Source organism: Theobroma cacao, chromosome 10 (genome assembly GCF_053813885.1).
Source record: "Theobroma cacao isolate CCN51 chromosome 10, ASM5381388v1, whole genome shotgun sequence".
NCBI lineage: Eukaryota > Viridiplantae > Streptophyta > Magnoliopsida > Malvales > Malvaceae > Theobroma > Theobroma cacao.
In genome coordinates this window covers 929,005-947,575 of record NC_142648.1, presented here as the reverse complement: position 1 = coordinate 947,575, position 18,571 = coordinate 929,005, and the positions used below count along the sequence as shown (strand labels likewise).

The following is an 18,571-nucleotide window of genomic DNA, read 5'->3' as shown; positions in this document are numbered from 1 at the left end:
TTTGTTTTTATTTTTTTCTGTTGATTTTTGTTTTTGAAAGATTGGTTTTTCTGATAGTTTGAATCTGGCTTTTTTGGTTTTCAAAATTATCAAACCAGATCCAGACCCAGACTTGCTTCTTTCTCCTTTCTCCTTCACTACTTCCCCCATGGGAAATTCTTCACATTTTCTTCCAAGTTGCTTCAAAGTCTTTACCAAAACAGCAGGCTATAGAAAATCAGATATAAGTGAGGGAAATGAAAAACACGCCAGGATACAATATCCAGCAACTCTTCCTGAGGAAATATACCGTCAGCGTCAATTTTCTCTAACCGAGATCAAAGCTGCTACCAACAATTTTCATCCAATATCTCTTATCGCTGAAGGTTTTTTTGGAAACGTGTTCAAAGGGATTCTTGATGATGGAAACTTTGTTGCTGTCAAACGCTTTTTCCCAGATTCAGTACAAGATGCACTCAATGAATTCCAAGCCGAAGTGAAGTTGCTCTGCCAGCTGCGCCACCAACATCTTGTGTCTCTGATAGGGTTCTGCAATGATAAGGACGAGTTGATCCTTGTATACCCACTCATGAAAAACGGGACACTCTGTGATCATCTCTATGGTTCTGGTTGTGATCCACTTCCATGGAAGCAGAGGCTAGAGATATGTATTGGTGCAGCTCGTGGATTACATTACCTTCATACTGGAATAAAGTATGCGATAATTCACAGTAACGTCGATAGCAACAATATTCTTTTGGACGACAAATGGGTTAGTAAGCTTTCTAGTTTCGGGTTCTCCAAGATGCGTCCGCAACCTTCATACATTAACACGTCAAAAGCTTTGAAAAATATAGACGCACCAATGGCGGGTATTCTCGGTTATGTGGATCCAGAGTATATGAGAGGATGTGGACTTTCAGAAAAAAGTGATGTGTACTCATTTGGAGTTGTTTTATTTGAAGTTTTGTGTGCTAGACCAGTCTTTGATCGAAGATTGGACGAGTATAAACAACATCTAGTTTATTGGGTCTGCTGCTGCATAGGCGATGGAACCATTTATAATATAATTGATTCATATTTGAAAGGAAAGATAGCTCCAGAATGTTTCAAGATATTCGTGAACATCGCTTATTGCTGTATCAGTGAGAAGGGAGATAGACGGCCTGATATGGGTGAAGTGGAGCTGATGCTAGAGCTTGCATTGGAGATGCAAGAGAAAGCAGATTCCGAGGTGACGAATGTTGATCCTTATGGTGAATGTATGTACTGAGAAGTATCATTTTATTTCCCTGTTTTTGATCACAGGTTACTTGTGGACAGCAGCATATCACTTAAATCTAGATGGTAGACTTGGATCTTTAGATCATATCTTTTGTTTTTTGGATCTAACATAGTTTATAAATCTCACTCTTCACTGCTTATACCTTACCTATATGTTTGTGATTGGATGGTTTCTTCTTCTTAGTTCGAACCACCTAACCAGAGAATGTCTCCCCCAAAAGGAGCTGACTTAGATGCAAATAATAAAACAAATTGAAAATTAATTTGTGGAGTCTTGGCCTTTTCTCGCTTCTTGGTCAAGTGTAAGGCCTGGATTTCTTTTTACATAAAGAATCAATTTCTATCAATTTCACGTTTTTGATGTATGATTGTTTTGTATCTATTTAATAATTCAATAATTAATTTTTTTAAATACACCCTATATGAATAAATGTTAATATTTTAAATATGCTTGTAGAGTTAAAAAAATTTCGCTGTCCGTGTTATTCTATATTTCTAATTTATTTCAAATAAATAAAATAAATTTATACAAAATATTTACTTAATAACTAAATAATTAATTCTTTCAATATATCTTAAATAGATACATTTCAACCTTTTAAACTTACCTATAAGTAAAAAACTGATCACAAGTATTCTTTTATATTCCTAATCCATTTAGGTGGATAAAAGTGAGGTAGAAAATATCTCTGAGTTGTAGGCCATAGTTTGTGAAAAAGAAAGTTAGATGAAAAAAGGACAGATCATGGGCTCCAGTCCATGTTTTGAATCATTTGGAGTTTAAGTCAATTCAAGTTTATATCGTTTTGAATTCAAATCATTATGAGTTTGAGTTGGATAGGTTTGAATTCAAGTCATTTGATAGTTTTGAAAAAATTTAAAAATTTTATTAAATTATAATAAATGATTTTTTTATTTTGTCATTCATTCTTTTATTATTTAAAATTATTCTTGCTAATCAAATATTGAAATAATGCTTGAATGAGAATTTTATTTCATAAATCAAATTACATTATAAGTATTATATTCTTACCTTATTTTATATTCACATAATAAATATTTTAGTTTTTATTAATTTCATTTCGCAAATTAAATGTGTTCGAAATAAGATAAGACATGGATTATGATGAAAGACGCATAGTGCGTAATGAGAAAATAAAGTCTTTTTTTTTTTTCCAAAATATGATGAATAGTTTTTTTTTTTTTTTTTCATGCTTTATAGAAAGAACCTGGGGGTTGGCAGGATTGGCCCAACACACACTTTTTATCTTGAAAATTGACTACAAAATTTGTCACCTGCTAAGTCATCCAAGATGTGGGATCCCCCACCAAGCCAACCCTTTTTAATTTTTTATACCCAATTACTTTTTAATACTTTCGTGAATTTAGATTATTTGATTACTTGGTGGAATATTAATATTGGTTGAATTGGGTTTTGTTCACATGAATGATAAAAGCAAAGTCAAGCAAGACTTCTTCTTGATGAGATAACGCCACAAATATCAATCCAGATCCAGACTTGCTCCTTTCTCCTTCATTACTTCCCTCATGGGAAATCTTTCACAGTTTCTTCCGTGTTGCTTCAAAGTCTTTACGAAAGTAGCAGGCAATAGAAAATCAATAAGTACGGGAAATGAAAAGCATGCTAGGATAAAATATCCAGCAGCTCTTCCTGAGGAAATTTACCATCAGCGTCAGTTTTCTCTAGCCGAGATCAAAGCTGCTACCAACAACTTTCATCCAAAATCGCTTGTCAGAGAAGGTTATTTTGTAAAGGTGTACAAAGGGATTGTTGATTATGGAAACTTGGTTGCTGTCAAACGCTTCAAACCAGATTCAGTACAAGGACTCGATGGGTTCCAAACCGAAGTGCAGTTGCTCTGCCAACTGCGCCACCAAAATCTCGTGTCTCTTATTGGGTTCTGCAATGATAAGGACGAGAAGATCCTTGTATATGAACTCATGAAAAACGGGTCACTCCGTGATCATCTCTATGGTTGTAATTATGATCCACTCCCGTGGAAGCAGAGGCTAGAGATATGTATTGGTGCAGCTCATGGATTACATTACCTTCATACTGGAGCAAAGCATGCGGTAATTCACCGTGACATCAAGAGCAGAAATATTCTTTTGGACGACAAATGGGTTACTAAGCTTTCTAGTTTCTTCTTCTCCAAGATGCGTCCACAGCCTTCATACTCTAGCACTTCAAAAGCTTTGAAACCACTTCACTCAGAAATATTTTTTGGTACTTTAGGTTATTGGGATCCAGAGTATCAGAGAGATGGTGGACTTTCAGAGAAATGTGATGTATACTCATTTGGGGTTGTTTTATTTGAAGTTTTGTGTGCTAGACCAGTCATTGATCGAAGATTGGACGAGCATAAACAACATCTAGTTTACTGGGTCTGTCGGTGCATAGGCGATGGAACCATTTATAATATAATTGATTCATACCTGAAGGGGAAGATAGCTCCAGAGTGTTTTAAGATATTCGTGGACATCGCTTATTGCTGTATCAGTGAAAAGGGAGATACACGGCCTGAGATGGGTGAAGTGGAGATGATGCTAGAGCTTGCATTGAAGATGCAAGAGAAAGCAGATTCTGAAATGAAGGATGTTGATCCTCATGGTGAATGTCCGTATGGAGAAGTTTCATTTTCTATCCCTGTTTCTGCCCACAATTTTCCTGTGGATAACAGTTCACCACTTGAATCTAGATGGTAGACTTAGATTTTTAGATCTTAGTTTAGATTACTTAAAATTGTGCCCCTTTTCTTGCTTATGAATGAAGTATGAGGAGGCTAAGGCACGGATTGAAGAGAATAGGGCCTTTTTTTTTCATAGAATATGATAGATTTTGTTATGATATTTCGCGCTTTCTAGAGATCAAGCGGGGATTTGCATGAAATTGCCCCCATTTTCTCTCAAAGGATGCTTAGGCTTACTTTCATTCACCAAGGTGTTTTCGTCATCAACCAAATGAAAAGAAAGCCTTCAAACAAGTTAAACGTCTCTCTGCAATCCTCACGAGCAATCTATTTGAATCCTTTATCATGTATATATATTCATAATGTCTGTTTCAATCGGACGATGATATATTAAACCTACATCTTTATCTCACTCTTTTATCTTTCTTCTTAATCCTCTTTGACATAACTAACATAGTTTATAAATCTCACTCTTTTTGCCCTTATTTTATCTGTGTTTATAACTAACATAGTTTTCTTGCTTATTGGTGAAGTGTAAGGCCTGTATTTTAATTTACATAAAGAATCAAGGTTCCACTTGTCTTGCCCATGGGAAGATTAGGGCTACTGGCATTTGATGTCATTGTTTTTGATGTTGAAACTTTCTTGAAAAGCGAGGGATTTTTTGATGTTTTTACACATTTTTGGATTTGGGGGTAGCAAAAAATTGTAATATAAATTTTTTTGGATGTGAAAATTGGAGACAATTGATAATAAGTTTGAGTCATATAAGATGCGACCTTCTTTTAATTCAAGACAAGTTTTCCATTTTAACTAATTCTCTTTTGGGTTTATTATGATATTAGAGAGGTCTCAGATATTTATGTTTTTTTATTTTTTATATATTAATCATCTGACTTAATAATAAATACATGTATTTTTAATTTAAAAGCTAAGTTCGAATCTCCTTTCTCAAGTCTATATATATAATAATCATCATGTTCATGAGCTTTAATTTTTTATATTGTAAAAAGGTTGGGTAATGTCCTTCTGAAATTAAATTTTTTTTTTATCAATTTCACATTTTGAATTCTATTTTAACTTATGGATTATTATTTTATACATCAATGATGGAGTTTTTTAATTCTACAAGGGAGTTTATAAGATTGTCTTGTGTCGGCTATTTAATAACTTAATAATTAATTTTTTAATATATATTCTATATGAATAAATTTCAATCCTTTAAATCTAGAAATATACTCTATAACTTGTGAAAAAGAAAGTTAGATAAATACCCATTTAGGGGAGATCATGACCTCTAGCCCATGTGGTCAAGTACTCTATGATCAATAACTCAATATAAGTGGTAACTTTGAATTTAGATTATTTTAAATTCAAATTTTTAACTTAAAATAAAATCAATTTAAGTTCAAATTTATCTTTCAAGTCATTCTGATTCGAATAATTTTAAATTTAAATCAATTCAAGTTCATTTTGTTTTTTAATTTGAGTCATTTTGAGTTTAGGTTGGACAAATTCAAATTCAAGTCATTTGATGGTTTGGAAAGACTCAAAGATTTTATTAAATTATAATAAAAAGTATTTTTATAATTTTTATCACTTATTCTTTTATTAGTTCAATGCTATTCTTCCCAATCAAATGTTGAATTAAATTCGAAATAAAAATTTCATTTCATAAATCAAATAACATAATAACTATTTTATTCTTACTTTGTTCTATACTCACATAATAATTTTTTTTTATTCTCTTTTTATTTCATTTCACGAACCAAACGTGTTGGAAGTAGGATAAGAAATGGATTACAAAATGAGACAATAAAGTTCTTTTATAAAAGATGATGGATTTTGTTTTGATTTCATATGCTTTGTAGAAACCAAGTGGGGGTTTGCATGATTACCCCATTTGATTTCATGTGCTTTGATTTCAGAAAAATGTGATCTGTACTTGTTTTATTTGAAGTTTTGTGTGCAAGACTAGTATTTGATTTAACATTAGACGACAATGAACAATATCTATCTAATTGGGTCTGTTAGTGCATAGGCGAAGGAACCATTTATAATAAGTAAAAATATCTATTCAGTCTCTGTACTATTTAATTTTGTTCAATTTAATCCATGTACTTAAAATGAAAGTAATTTAATCCCTTAATTTTGAAAATTGTATCAATTTAGTCTCTTCTCCTAATGACATCTAATTTTACCGTTAAAGAATGATGTTAGCGTTGACGTGCCACATTTTTTATAACATGGCATGTCACGTGGCATCGAGTGATGATGTGGCAATGTCATGTGGCACTATACGATGACGTGGTAATGCTGGTGTGGCACTAACATGTCAGCATGTCAATGCCACATGGCAAATCACAAAACTTTCCAAAAAAAAAATTTCTATCAAGTCATAAGGACTAAATTGAACAAAAAGATATAGTATAGAGACTAAATTAAACAAAATTGAGATATTGAGGGACTAAATTGAAAAAAAATATTTAAAAAATACAAATCTTTAAGTTGATTATTGATATACTTATTAATAAGCCAAATATTTAAGTGTAAAAGATTTATAGTGTTAAAAAATATATACAAATATTTTCTTTCTTGATTATTTGATTCTAAAATATGTAAATTAATTTATCTTTTTAACAAAAATTAAGGTTGAATTCTCCTTCTATAAAAAAAATTTTGAAAAAATTTTATACTTGAAGTCAAATTTAGATAAATAACTTATATTACGTTAAAATAAAATAATATAAAATAACTAAATAAATTTTTTTTCTTCTATTTATAATAGTATAAAAATTTGAAATTTATTTAACATAGTTTTTAACTTGAGTTAAGTTAAATTAGCAGAATATGTTGATTTAATTTTTTTCTTTTAAGAAAATGAAGAATTGATATATAGAGTTAGTGATGAATATAAAACTAATTTCTCGTTCTGACTTGCTTAATTTGAATATGATAATTCTTTATTACAACCATAGAATCTAAGCTCCAGCCTTTCAATTTTTTATTCATTTTTTATGTTTTTATTTTGTTTAATATTTTAAGTTATATTTTTTAAGTTGAAATTTCTTAGATTAAAGACTACATTTATAGTTAATGAAGTTAAATATAATTGTAAATATTTGTATAATTTTATTTTATTAAAAAAATTTTACATATCCAAATTAAATATTTAAATTTTAGTTTAATAGAATTTGATTGTAATATTTGAATTTAAATAAAATCATTTTATAAGAAATTTTGAGTAAATTTAAATAAAAGGTAAATTAGGTAAGAGTTGAATAATTTTAGAAAAATGTGTATTTGTAAATTATGAAAGTTACAACTAAATCAACATATTTTGCTAATTTGAGTAAATATAAATAAAAGCTAAATTGGGTAAGAGTTGAATAATTTCAAAAGAATGGGTATTTGTAAATTATAAAAGTTGTAACTAAATCAACATATTTAGTCATTTTATATTATTTTATTTTAACATAATGTAAGTTATTCATCTAAATAGTTATTCATCTAAATTTGACTTTAAGTATGAAATTTTTTCAAAATTTTTTTATAGAAGGAGAATTTAAACTTAATTTTTGTAAAAAAGATAAATTAATTTACATATTCTAGAATCAAATAATCAAGTAAGAAAATATTTATATATTTCTTTAACACTATAAATTTTTTACACTTAAATATTTGGCTTATTAATAAGCATATTAATAATCTACTTAAAAATTTATAATTTTTAAAATATTTTTTCAATTTAGTCCCCCAATATCTCAATTTTATTCAATTTAATCCATATACTATATATTTTTATTTAATTTAGTCTCTATGATATGGCAAAATTTTCTTTGATCTACCACGTGGCATTGACATCTTAACATGTCAGTGCTACGTCAGTACTGCCACATCATCAATAGTGCCCTGTGGCATTGCCATGTCATCACTGAGTGCGACGTGGCATACCACATCATCAAAAAATATGACATGTCAGCATTGACGTCATCACTTATGTTATCCTTTAATAGTAAAATTATATGCCGTTAGAGGAGAGAGAATAAATTAACGTAATTTTCAAAATCAATGGACTAAATTATTTCAATTTTGAGTATAAAGATTAAATTGAACAAAATTGAAAAGTATAAGGACTGGATAGATCTTTTTACTATTTATAATATCATTGATTCATATCTAAAGGGGAGGATAGCTCCAAGTGTTTCAAGATATTCGTTAACATTGCTTATTGCTGCACCAGTGAGAAGGGAGATACACAGCTTGGCATGGGTGAAATGGAGCTAATGTTGGAGGTTGCATTGGAGATGCAAGAGAAAGCAGATACCGAATTGGTGGATGTCGATCCTCATCGTAAATATATGTACGGAGAAGTAAAATTTTGTATCCCTGTTTCTTATTGATACTAGTTTGAAACACTTGAATAAAAATTTAATTAAAATTGGATTAAAACACATGTTAATCAATCCATATTTCTTTGTTTGTTTTTTTGGGTCTATGCTAATTGATAACGTGATGCATTCTTCAAGCTTAATTACTTTAGAAAATACTACTACTTATGAATGAAGAATAAGGGGGCTGATGGATGGATCGAGAGAATAGGGTTTCTTTTCATAGAATATATGATGCATTTTGTTTTGATATGTTTGATGCTTTCTAGAAAGCAATTATGGGGATTTGCATGAAATTGCCCCTTCTTTTCGTTGTTTGGATTTGCGACTTTTGCAAGGCTTACCACACACACATTTTAGCTTGACCTTTGACTACAAAATTTAAGTAACCTATTAATTAAGTCATCCAAGACCCAACCCTTTTAAGTTTTTATACCCCATTACTTTATTAATCCTTTCGTGCTAATACATAATAATCTAGAACATCTCGATGTATTCGTAAACCACAAAATTAAGGTAAAATAAGATATTTTTAATAACATAATGTATTTAGAATGTCTACTTCCATTAAATGATAAATTATTAAATCTATAAATCTTTTAAAATCGAGATTCTCATAAACTATAAATAACTCAAACAAGATCCTCTTTGATATAACGACCATAGTTTATAAATCTCTTATTTTTTGTTATAAATCTTAGCTGTAGCTGCGACAGATGGTTTCTTAACCAGATAACTTCAAACCCACCCCCCCACCCCCCACACCCCCCCAAAAAAAAAAAAGAAAAAAAGAAGCAAAAAGAGCTAACATATATAAATGCAAACAAGAGAACAGAAATGGAAACTAATTTGTGGGTCTAATAGGGCTTTTCTTGCTTCTTGGTGAATTGTAACGCCTGGATTTTAATTTACATAAAGAATCAAGGTTCCACTTGTCTTCCCCATGGGAGATTAGGGCCATTGGAATTTGATGTCTTTGTTTTTTATATTAAAACTTTCTTGAAAAGCTTAGTGAGTGATCTTATGACAGGTTTGCACATTTCCAGATCTGGGGGTGGGAAAAAGATTGTAACACAATTATTTTTTTTAGTTGTGAAAATTGGAGACAAAAAAAGTTTTTGAATAGTAATAATCATTTCATTCATAGTAAACGATAATATGAGTATCGATTAAAGTCTGTTGGGCTGAAACCAGCTTGAAACTCCTGTAGATATTATAAATAAATTTCAGTCTCCATATCATTCGAGATCAAGAACTCTGAAAAAAGAAAGAAAGAAAAGTCCCCAATAAGTAGACGGCACCAAGAGAAGTTTGGGAGAGAATTGGCAACCAATTTTGTGTCACCTACAGGCTCCAGGGGCTTACGAGTCATGTAAGATATGATCATTGAAATCAAAAGAAGTTTTACATTTTTGATATTGATGAAGGCATTAGGGTCATTCCATGTCTTCTACGATGGGGTTTTTTGACATTTTATGTTTAGATTTTTCTTGCCGGTGATGATCATGAAGGCAAAGCCTTTAACTCTGGTTAAAGTACATGAATGATTAAAGCAAAGGCAAGCAAATCTTCTCCTTGATGAGATAACACCACAAATATCAATCCAGATCCAGACCCAGACTTGCTTCTTTCTCCTTTCTCCTTCACTACTTCCCCCATGGGAAATCCTTCACATTTTCCAAGTTTCTTCAAAGTCTTTGCGAAAGCAGCAGGCAATAGAAAATCAGAAAAAAGTAAGGGAAAACACGCTAGGATTCAATATCCAGTAGCTCTTCCTGAGGAAATTTACCGTCAATTTTCTTTACCCGAGATCATAGCTGCTACCAACAACTTTCATCCAAACTTGGTTATCGGTAAAAATGGTTTTGTAGATGTGTACAAAGGGATTGTCGATGATGGAACCTTGGTTGCTGTTAAACACCTCAGACCAGATGGAGTCCATATCCTCGGACCAGATGAAGGATATGGACTCAAGGAGTTCCAAACCGAAGTGTAGTTCCTCTGCCAGCTGCGCCACCAACATCTCGTGTCTCTTTTGGGGTATTGCAATGATAAGGACGAGAAGATCGCTGTATACGAACTCATGAAAAACGGGTCACTCGGCCATCATCTCTATGGTTGTGGTTATGATCCACTCCCATGGAAGCAGAGGCTAGAGATATGTATTGGTGCAGCTCGTGGATTACATTACCTTCATTCTGGAGCAAAGCATGCAGTAATTCACCGTAACGTCAAGAGCAACAATATTCTTTTGGATGACAAATGGGTTGGTAAGGTTTCTGATTTCGGGTTGGCCAAGATGCGTCCACAACCTTCATATAACAATTCAAAAGCTTTGAAAAAAATGGTGTCAGGAGTAGAGGGTAGTTTTGGTTATCTGGATCCAGAGTATATTAGGGATTCTGAAATTTCAGAAAAATGTGATGTGTACTCATTTGGGGTTGTTTTATTTGAAGTGTTGTGTGCTAGACCAGCACTCTTAAATCCAATCCACAATAGTTGTAAAGTATATCTAAGTGACTGGGTCCGTCTTTGCACCGGCGAAGGAACCATTTATAATATCATTGATCCATATTTGAAGGGGAACATAGCTCCAGAGTGTTTCAAGATATTCGTGGACATCGCTCATTGCTGTATGAATGCAAAGAGAGATAAACGGCCTGAGATGGGTGAAGTGGAGCTCATGCTAGAGCTTGCATTGGAGATGCAAGAGAAAGCAGATTCAGAAATGAAGGATCTTGATCCTCATGGTGAATGTAAGTACAGAGATATATCATTTCGTATCTCTGTTTCTGCCCATATCAGTGTAGACGATAGCAATAGTTCAGAATTTACTTGGGCAGATGAAATTCACCGTCAATTTTCTCTAACGCAGATCAAAGTTGCTACCAACAACTTTCATCCAAACATGCTTATCGGTAGAGGTAGTTTTGGAAATGTGTACAAAGGGTTTATCGATGATGGAAACCTGGTTGCTGTCAAACGCTTAAGTCCAGATGCAGCACAGGCATTTAATAAGTTCCAAACCGAATTGCAATTGCTCTGCCAGCTACGGCATCAACATCTCGTGTCTCTTTTTGGGATTTGCAGTGATAAAGATGAGATGATCCTTGTATCCGAAGTCATGAAAAACGGGACACTCAGTGATCATCTTTATGGTTCTGAGTATGATCCACTCCCATGGAAGCAGAGGCTAAAGATATGTATTGATGCAGCTCGTGGATTACATTACCTTCATACTAGAGTAAAGCCAGCAATAATTCACAGTGATGTTAAGAGCAGCAATATTCTATTGGACTACAATTTGGTTGGTAAGCTGTCTGATTTCGGGTTGTCCAAGATGTGTTTACAACTTTCATACTTTAGCACGTCAAAAGCTTTGGAAAAAGTAGACTCAGTAGTGAAGGGCAGTAACGGTTGTTTGGATCCAGAGCATCTTAAAGATGGTGGACTTTCAAAAGAAAGTGATGTGTACTCGTTTGGGGTTGTTTTATTTGAAGTGTTGTGTGCTAGAAAGGTATTTGATCCAACATTGGACGAGGATGAACGACATCTAGTTGATTGGGTCCGTCGGTGCATAGGTAGAGGAACCATTTATAATATCATTGATCCATATCTGAAGGGGAAGATAGCTCCAGGGTGTTTTCGGATATTCATGGATCTTGCTTATTATTGTACCTGTTTGGAGGGAAATACATGGCCTGAGATGGATGAAGTGGTGCTGATGCTAAAGCTTGCATTGGAGATGCAGGAAAATGCGGATTCCGAAATGAAAAATCTTGATCCTCATGGTGATTGTATGTATGGAGAAATATCATATGCACATCCCTGTTCCTGGTCCTAATTTACATGTGGAGAGTAACAGTAGTACATCACAGTTTGAAACGGGGGCAAGCGATTTGGATTCCAGCAGTACATCACTTGGATCTTTAGTAAATACCACTTCTACAAAATAAAAAAGAAGAAAATTGTGGCCATTTTTTGGCTTTGTGAATGAAGTGTGAGAAGAGGCTGAGCCATGGACTGAAGAGAATAGGTTCTTTTCTTTTATAGAACATGATGGCTTTTGTTTTTGATATTTTATTGCTTTCTAGAAATCAAGTTAGAATTTGCATGGAAATTGCTCCCATTTTTTCTCACTGGATGCCTCAAATTTTCTTATAAATGTTAAGATTCAGGCTCACTTTCATTCACCAAGGTGTTCATAACTAAATAATTTATTCTAAATAGATTGGTCTGAACCTTTTAAACCCACTCGTGAAATAAAAGAACTTGATTACCGATATGATTTTGTACTCCTAATCCATTGTGGGTGGATAAAGTGGGGGCCCAATCATCTATATGTTCCAACCCATAACTAGATAAAGAAGCTTGATCAATATGGCCTATGAAGGAGAGATCATGGGCTCTAGCCCAGGTGAACATGTACTCTGGGCCAACGCCAAACCACGACGACACGGAGCGTTTTTTCGGCTTGAGGCGAAAACCCGTACAGAAATTTGGGTTGAATAACAAAAGAAAAGAAACGGCGCGTAATTGCTCTGCAAAACGGCGGAACTCTGAAGCAGAGAAACGTTGAAGCGAAGAGCGTGAAGAAGTTTGCTATAATACTTCCTTTCAGAACAATTCAAAGAGAGTCCGGCGGTGAGAATTTGATTCAACTCTGTTTGGTTACTTAGAAAAGCCCGAGGAAAGTGAAAGAGAAACAAACTATTTTGGGGCCTTTCCATGTTTGGTAAAGTTTACTAAAGAACTGCACACGATTTCTTTGATAAGAGGCTTGAATGAAAAGAGAAAAGAAGCTTTATTGAACAAGAAGAATTGGAAGAGCTCAACAAAATTTGGGCTCTTAAGGAAAATTGATTTTTTTTGTTCATGTTGATTGATTTTAGCAAAGGTGTAGTTGAATGCTTACAGATGAAATATAATTGAAAAGGAAGAAACTTTGAGTAGAAAAAGCTCAAATTTGAGTTAAATATAATACGTTTAATTTTAATCTTGAGATTAGGATTATTATGAATGTAGTTTGCTTCATTTATATGCTTTTTCTTTCATATGATTTCATTGCTGTTCCAGAGCCCTTCAATGATGTTAAATTATTAATGTACAGAAGAAGCAGGTTTTGGTTTTCTATAGTATGAGTATTTATTACTGTTTTTTATGGTTGTTTTGACTAAGTATTGCAGGACTTTGAATCAGGAAAGACTTACTTCAGCCTTATTGTTCACTGAATTGTGTAGTGTCTTGATTCTTGACTGTTGCTACTGCTATGGCTGCGGCCAAGACTCGGACCAGTAGCTTCTTTCGAAACCTTTCGACTGCAGCCCCATCTCAAGGCCCCGGACTCAAGTGTAGGCCAAATGGCACAGTCTTTCTATCTTCCGGGATACCTGCCCTTGACAGTAATGTCCTACACTCCCGCATTCTTATTGTTGCATAACATTCTCTTCTGGCTTTGCTTTCTTCTTTCATGGGATTTGTATGATTGTTCTCTTATTGTGTAGTTTTTACTTGATATGTAGAGATACTAGGTGGCGGGTTCCCTTTGGGAAGCCTAGTTATGGTGACGGAAGATGCAGAAGCACCTCATCACATGATTTTGTTGAGGAATTTCATGGCTCAGGGACTTGTTCATAATCAACCTCTTCTCTATGCTAGACCAGCCAGAGACCTAAGGGGGTTTTTGGGCACTTTGCCCGGTCCTGCCGCATCCAAAGATGAGAAATCCCATAAACACGATCCAGATCAGGTGCCCCTCATGTTGACCCCGTTTTGTCTATTGGTGTCTTTTTCAGTCTTGTTGAAATCTCATGTGTAAATGCTAAGAATGCAAATAGCATATTCCAAAAAACTTGCAGGAGAAAGGCTTGAGAATTGCTTGGCAGTATAAGTACTTTGGTGAAAGTCAACTAAATTTTGATGGCCAAAGAGGTAGTTTTTATTTCCCTGGTATTATTCTATATTTCGTTTTACTTGTAGGTTTAACCACAAGTTAACGCAGCTCGGTTTGGGTCTTAATTAAGGTTAAGCAAAGATTTATTCTTCCACCTCATTATGCATTAATTATTGGGTGTTCCTTGAAAGTGCACTGTTCTTAACCTATGTTGATGCTATCCTCTCCTTTAAAGTTCTACACTCATATCTCTTTATGTTATCATGGTGCAGATGGTAAACATGAGTACTCTAATGAATTTGACTTGCGGAAGCCCCTAGAGAGACACTTCCTCAGTGCGCAGCGTGTAGATTTTATTAGCATCCAAGATTCCCTTAATCTTTCTGCTCTTCAAGACCGTAGTGCAACATTTTTATCTCAGTTTCCACGGTTTCATCATTTGCTTTCTTGGTCATATATTCATAATATTTGGAAACATAGTTTTGAATCTTTTATCATGTATATTCACAATGTCTACATCTTTATCTCACTCTTTAATCTTTCCTCCTAATCCTTTTTGAAATAACTAACATAGCTTATAAATCTCACTCTTTTTGCGCATATCTTAGCTATGTTTGTGATCGGACGGTACTCAAAGATTTTATTAAATTATAATAAAAAGTATTTTTATTATTTTATCACTTATTCTTTTATTATTTCAATGCTATTCTTCTCAATCAAATATTGAATTAAAGTCGAAACGAAAATTTTATTTCATAAATAAAATAATATAATAACTATTCTATTTTTACTTTGTTCTATACTTATATAATAATTTTTTTTATTTTTTTTATTTCATTTCACGAACTAAATGTGTTAGAAGTAGGATGTAAGATAAGACATGGACAACACAATGAGCGAATAAAGTTCTTTTATAAAAGATGATGGATTTTGTTTTGATTTCATATGCTTTGTAGAAACCAAGTGGGGGTTTGCATGATTACCCCAATACACACTTTTTCTCTTGAAAATTGACTACAAAATTTGTCATCTATTAAGTCATCCAAGATGTGGGCTCCCTCTCCCCACAACCCTTTTAATTTTTTAATCCATTCCCATTACTTTTTAATCCTTTCGTGTTAACATAATATAATAATAGAGACTGATTATCTGATTACTTGGTGGAGTATGGATATTGGTTGAATTGGGTTTCTTTCATAGTATTTTGGTGTAGTATTTCCCCTTCAGTTCCTAAACCAAAACTAATTAAAATTAAATTATTTCATAAAAAATAAATTTAAAATTTAAAATCATAATTGAAATAATTAATAAATTTTAGCAAGAATTAAATTAATTATAAAAAAATTAGACATAAAAAATTAAATATTAAAAATCATTATTTCTAATTAAATAGTTTAATATCATTATTTGAATTGGATAATATTCGAATTTGATTATAAAATATCTTAATCTTACTTAACTGGATCCAGTAATATAAACTACTAGACTACAAGTCATCTATCATCATATAGGTTTTTTCTTTTTTAAATTAGGAGAAGGAGATTCGAACTTTGCCATCTAGATAAAAGAATTATGTACTAATCAATTAGTTAAATATTCGAGTACATTAACAGTAGTTAAAAGTACATGAATGATAAAAGTAAAGTTCCTTGATGAGATAACAGCACAAATATCAATCCTGATCCAGACTTGCTCCTTTCTCCTTTTCTTGCTTATGAATGAAGTATGAGGAGGCTAAGGCACGGATTGAAGAGAATAAGGCCTTTTTTTTTCATAGAATATGATAGATTTTGTTATGATATTTCATGCTTTCAAGAAATCAAGCGGGGATTGCATGAAATTGCCCCCATTTTCTCTCAATGGATGCTTAGGCTTACTTTCATTCACCAAGGTGTTTTCGTCATCAACCAAATGAAAAGAAAGCCTTCAAACAAGTTAAACGTCTCTCTGCAATCCTCAGGAGCAATCTATTTGAATCCTTTATCATGTATATATATTCATAATGTCTGTTTCAATCGGACGATGATATATTAAACCTACATCTTTATCTCACTCTTTTATCTTTCTTCTTAATCCTCTTTGACATAACTAACATAGTTTATAAATCTCACTCTTTTTGCTCTTATTTTATCTGTGTTTATAACTAACATAGTTTTCTTGCTTATTGGTGAAGTGTAAGGCCTGTATTTTAATTTACATAAAGAATCAAGGTTCCACTTGTCTTGCCCACGAGAAGATTAGGGCTACTGGCATTTGATGTCATTGTCTCGATAAAAGATTAGGCTTACTTTCATTCTCCAAGGTATTTTCGTCATCAACCAAATGAAAAGAAAGCCTTAAAACAAGTTAAGCGTCTCTTGGCAATCCTCACAAACAATCTATTTGAATCCTTTATCATGTACATTCATAATTTTTTATATTGTAAAAAGGTTGGGTAATTTAATTATCAGATTAAAAAATTTCTACCAATTAATTTCGCATTTTGATCGAATTCTATTTGACCATATGGATTATTATTCTATACATCAACTGTGGATTTTTTCAATTCTAGAAGGGAGTTTATATGATTGTCTCGTGTCTATTTAATAGCTTAATGATTGATTTTTTTAAATATACCTATATGGATAAAATTCTAATCTTTTAAATCTGCTTGTAGAGTTAAAATAACTCCACTGTCCATGTTATTTTATGCTGTTAATCTATTTCAAATAGATAAAATAAGCTTGCACGATTGTAATATTTGTTACTAAATAATTAACTTTTTTAAGTATATCTTGAATGAATACATTTCAACCTTTGATGCTTTCTCCTTTGGGTTAAATGGTTAAGCTTTTTCCGATCTGTATAGGTAGGGATTTTTTGTAAAGCAGGTTCATACTCCCCTGTTCATGAGAATACTCTTTTATGCCCATGGGTCATTATTTTTATAGGACCAAGGAGTTGTATTCTCTCTTCTCTTAAATGAAATTCTTAATGATTGAGTAAAAAAAAAAAAAAAGAACACATTTCAACCTTTTAAACTTACTTGTGAGAATTAAAAACTTGATTACGAGTATTATTTGATATTTCTAATCCATTTTAGGTGGATAAAAATGGGGCAAAATATCTCTACGAGAATTATAATAAAAGGCATTTTTGTTATTTTATCATTTATTCGTTTATTATTCTAAAACTATTCTTGTTAATCAATTATTGAAAAAATGTTACGATGAGAATTTCATTTCATGAACTAAATAATATAATAACTATTCTATTCTTACTTTATTCTATACTCAGATAACAACTATATATTTCATTCTCCTTTTATTTCATTTCGCAAATCAAATGTGTCGAAAATGTAAAGAGGTTGAGGCATGAGTTAAAATGGGACATGCGTCTTACACATGGAGAAAATAAGGGTTTGTATGATGGATTTTGTTTTGATTTCATATGCTTTATAGAAAGCAAGTGGGGATTTGCATCATTACCCCCCCACACACTTTTTAGCTTGAAAATTGACTACTATATTTGTCACCTATTAAGTCATCCAAGATGTGGTCTCCCATCCCAACCCTTTCAATTTTTTATACCCAATTATACCAATGAAATTAATTGTGCAAGAAAAAAAAAAAGAAAGAAAATTCCATTTTGCATTAGGGTTTAGGGTTTAGAGTAAATGAGTCAATTATTGAATATAAATTCAATTAAAGTTAAATTAAAACACATTTTAGTCGATCTATATTTCTTTTCTTTTTTTTTTGGATCTATACTAAGTAAAAACATGGAGCATTCTTCAAGCTAGCTATAGAAAATACTACTACTAAAAATTCTGCCCCTTTTCTTCCTTATGAATGAAGTATGAGGAGACTAAGGCATGGATTGAAGAGATTGGGGTCTTTTTTTAATAAGATATATATGGTGGATTTTATTTTGATATTTTATTGCATTCTAGAAATCAAGTGGGGATTTGCATGGAAATTGTCCCATTCTTTCCTTGGTTGGATTTGGAACTTGCGCAAGCCTTACCACACACACTTTTTTACCTAGAAATTTGACTATAAAATTTATGTCATCCAACCTACTCCCACTAACCCTCCAACCCTTTTAATTTTTTATACCGCATTACATTTTAATACTTTCGTATTAATATAATAATTAAAATTATCTCGACATACTCCTAAACTTTAAATGTTGGAGATATTTCTAATAACATAATAACTTTAAGACATTAAAATTTTCTTGAAATACAAATTTTTTTAGTTGTGAAAATTGGACCCAATTGATATTAGAGGGGCTTATGAGTCATGTAAGATGCGACATTTTGATTCAAGATA

The 18,571-nt window shown here is 32.4% G+C and overlaps 3 protein-coding genes, 1 non-coding gene and 1 pseudogene across 4 annotated transcripts; all 5 read left to right on the top strand.

Moving 5' to 3' along the window:
- LOC18585876 (receptor-like protein kinase FERONIA pseudogene) lies at positions 1–1,428 on the top strand (annotated as a pseudogene).
- A 1,317-nt stretch (positions 1,429–2,745) lies between these two features.
- LOC18585875 (receptor-like protein kinase FERONIA) lies at positions 2,746–8,428 on the top strand. Its single transcript, XM_088810629.1, has 2 exons — positions 2,746–3,901; positions 8,218–8,428. Exons 1-2 carry the CDS (start codon positions 2,812–2,814, stop codon positions 8,259–8,261), a joined length of 1,134 nt encoding a protein of 377 aa, XP_088666755.1. The 5' UTR covers positions 2,746–2,811; the 3' UTR covers positions 8,262–8,428.
- Positions 6,873–6,964, top strand: LOC148760220 (small nucleolar RNA snoR8a). The gene has a single exon (XR_016023277.1). It is a non-coding gene; the product is annotated as a small nucleolar RNA snoR8a (small nucleolar RNA).
- Positions 8,429–9,720: 1,292 nt separating the features above from the next.
- Positions 9,721–12,558, top strand: LOC108663826 (receptor-like protein kinase FERONIA). Its single transcript, XM_088810447.1, has one exon. The coding sequence runs from the start codon at positions 10,449–10,451 to the stop codon at positions 12,207–12,209; it is 1,761 nt and encodes a 586-aa protein (XP_088666573.1). The 5' UTR covers positions 9,721–10,448; the 3' UTR covers positions 12,210–12,558.
- A 102-nt stretch (positions 12,559–12,660) lies between these two features.
- LOC148760219 (elongator complex protein 4-like) lies at positions 12,661–14,808 on the top strand. Its single transcript, XM_088802495.1, has 5 exons — positions 12,661–13,009; positions 13,552–13,767; positions 13,888–14,114; positions 14,224–14,296; positions 14,531–14,808. The coding sequence occupies exons 2-5, from the start codon at positions 13,635–13,637 to the stop codon at positions 14,806–14,808; spliced, it is 711 nt and encodes a 236-aa protein (XP_088658621.1). The 5' UTR covers positions 12,661–13,009; positions 13,552–13,634.
- Positions 14,809–18,571: the final 3,763 nt, after the last annotated feature.

Bases quoted from the DNA above. Each gene is read 5' to 3' on its own strand.
- LOC18585875 (XM_088810629.1), top strand. From the start codon at position 2,812: ATGGGAAATCTTTCACAGTTTCTTCCGTGTTGCTTCAAAGTCTTTACG. The intron at 3,902-8,217 runs GTCCGTATGGAG...TTGCTGCACCAG, and splicing joins TGTTGATCCTCATGGTGAAT to TGAGAAGGGAGATACACAGC.
- LOC108663826 (XM_088810447.1), top strand. From the start codon at position 10,449: ATGAAAAACGGGTCACTCGGCCATCATCTCTATGGTTGTGGTTATGAT.
- LOC148760219 (XM_088802495.1), top strand. From the start codon at position 13,635: ATGGCTGCGGCCAAGACTCGGACCAGTAGCTTCTTTCGAAACCTTTCG. The intron at 13,768-13,887 runs GTAATGTCCTAC...CTTGATATGTAG, and splicing joins CGGGATACCTGCCCTTGACA to AGATACTAGGTGGCGGGTTC. The intron at 14,115-14,223 runs GTGCCCCTCATG...AAAAACTTGCAG, and splicing joins ATAAACACGATCCAGATCAG to GAGAAAGGCTTGAGAATTGC.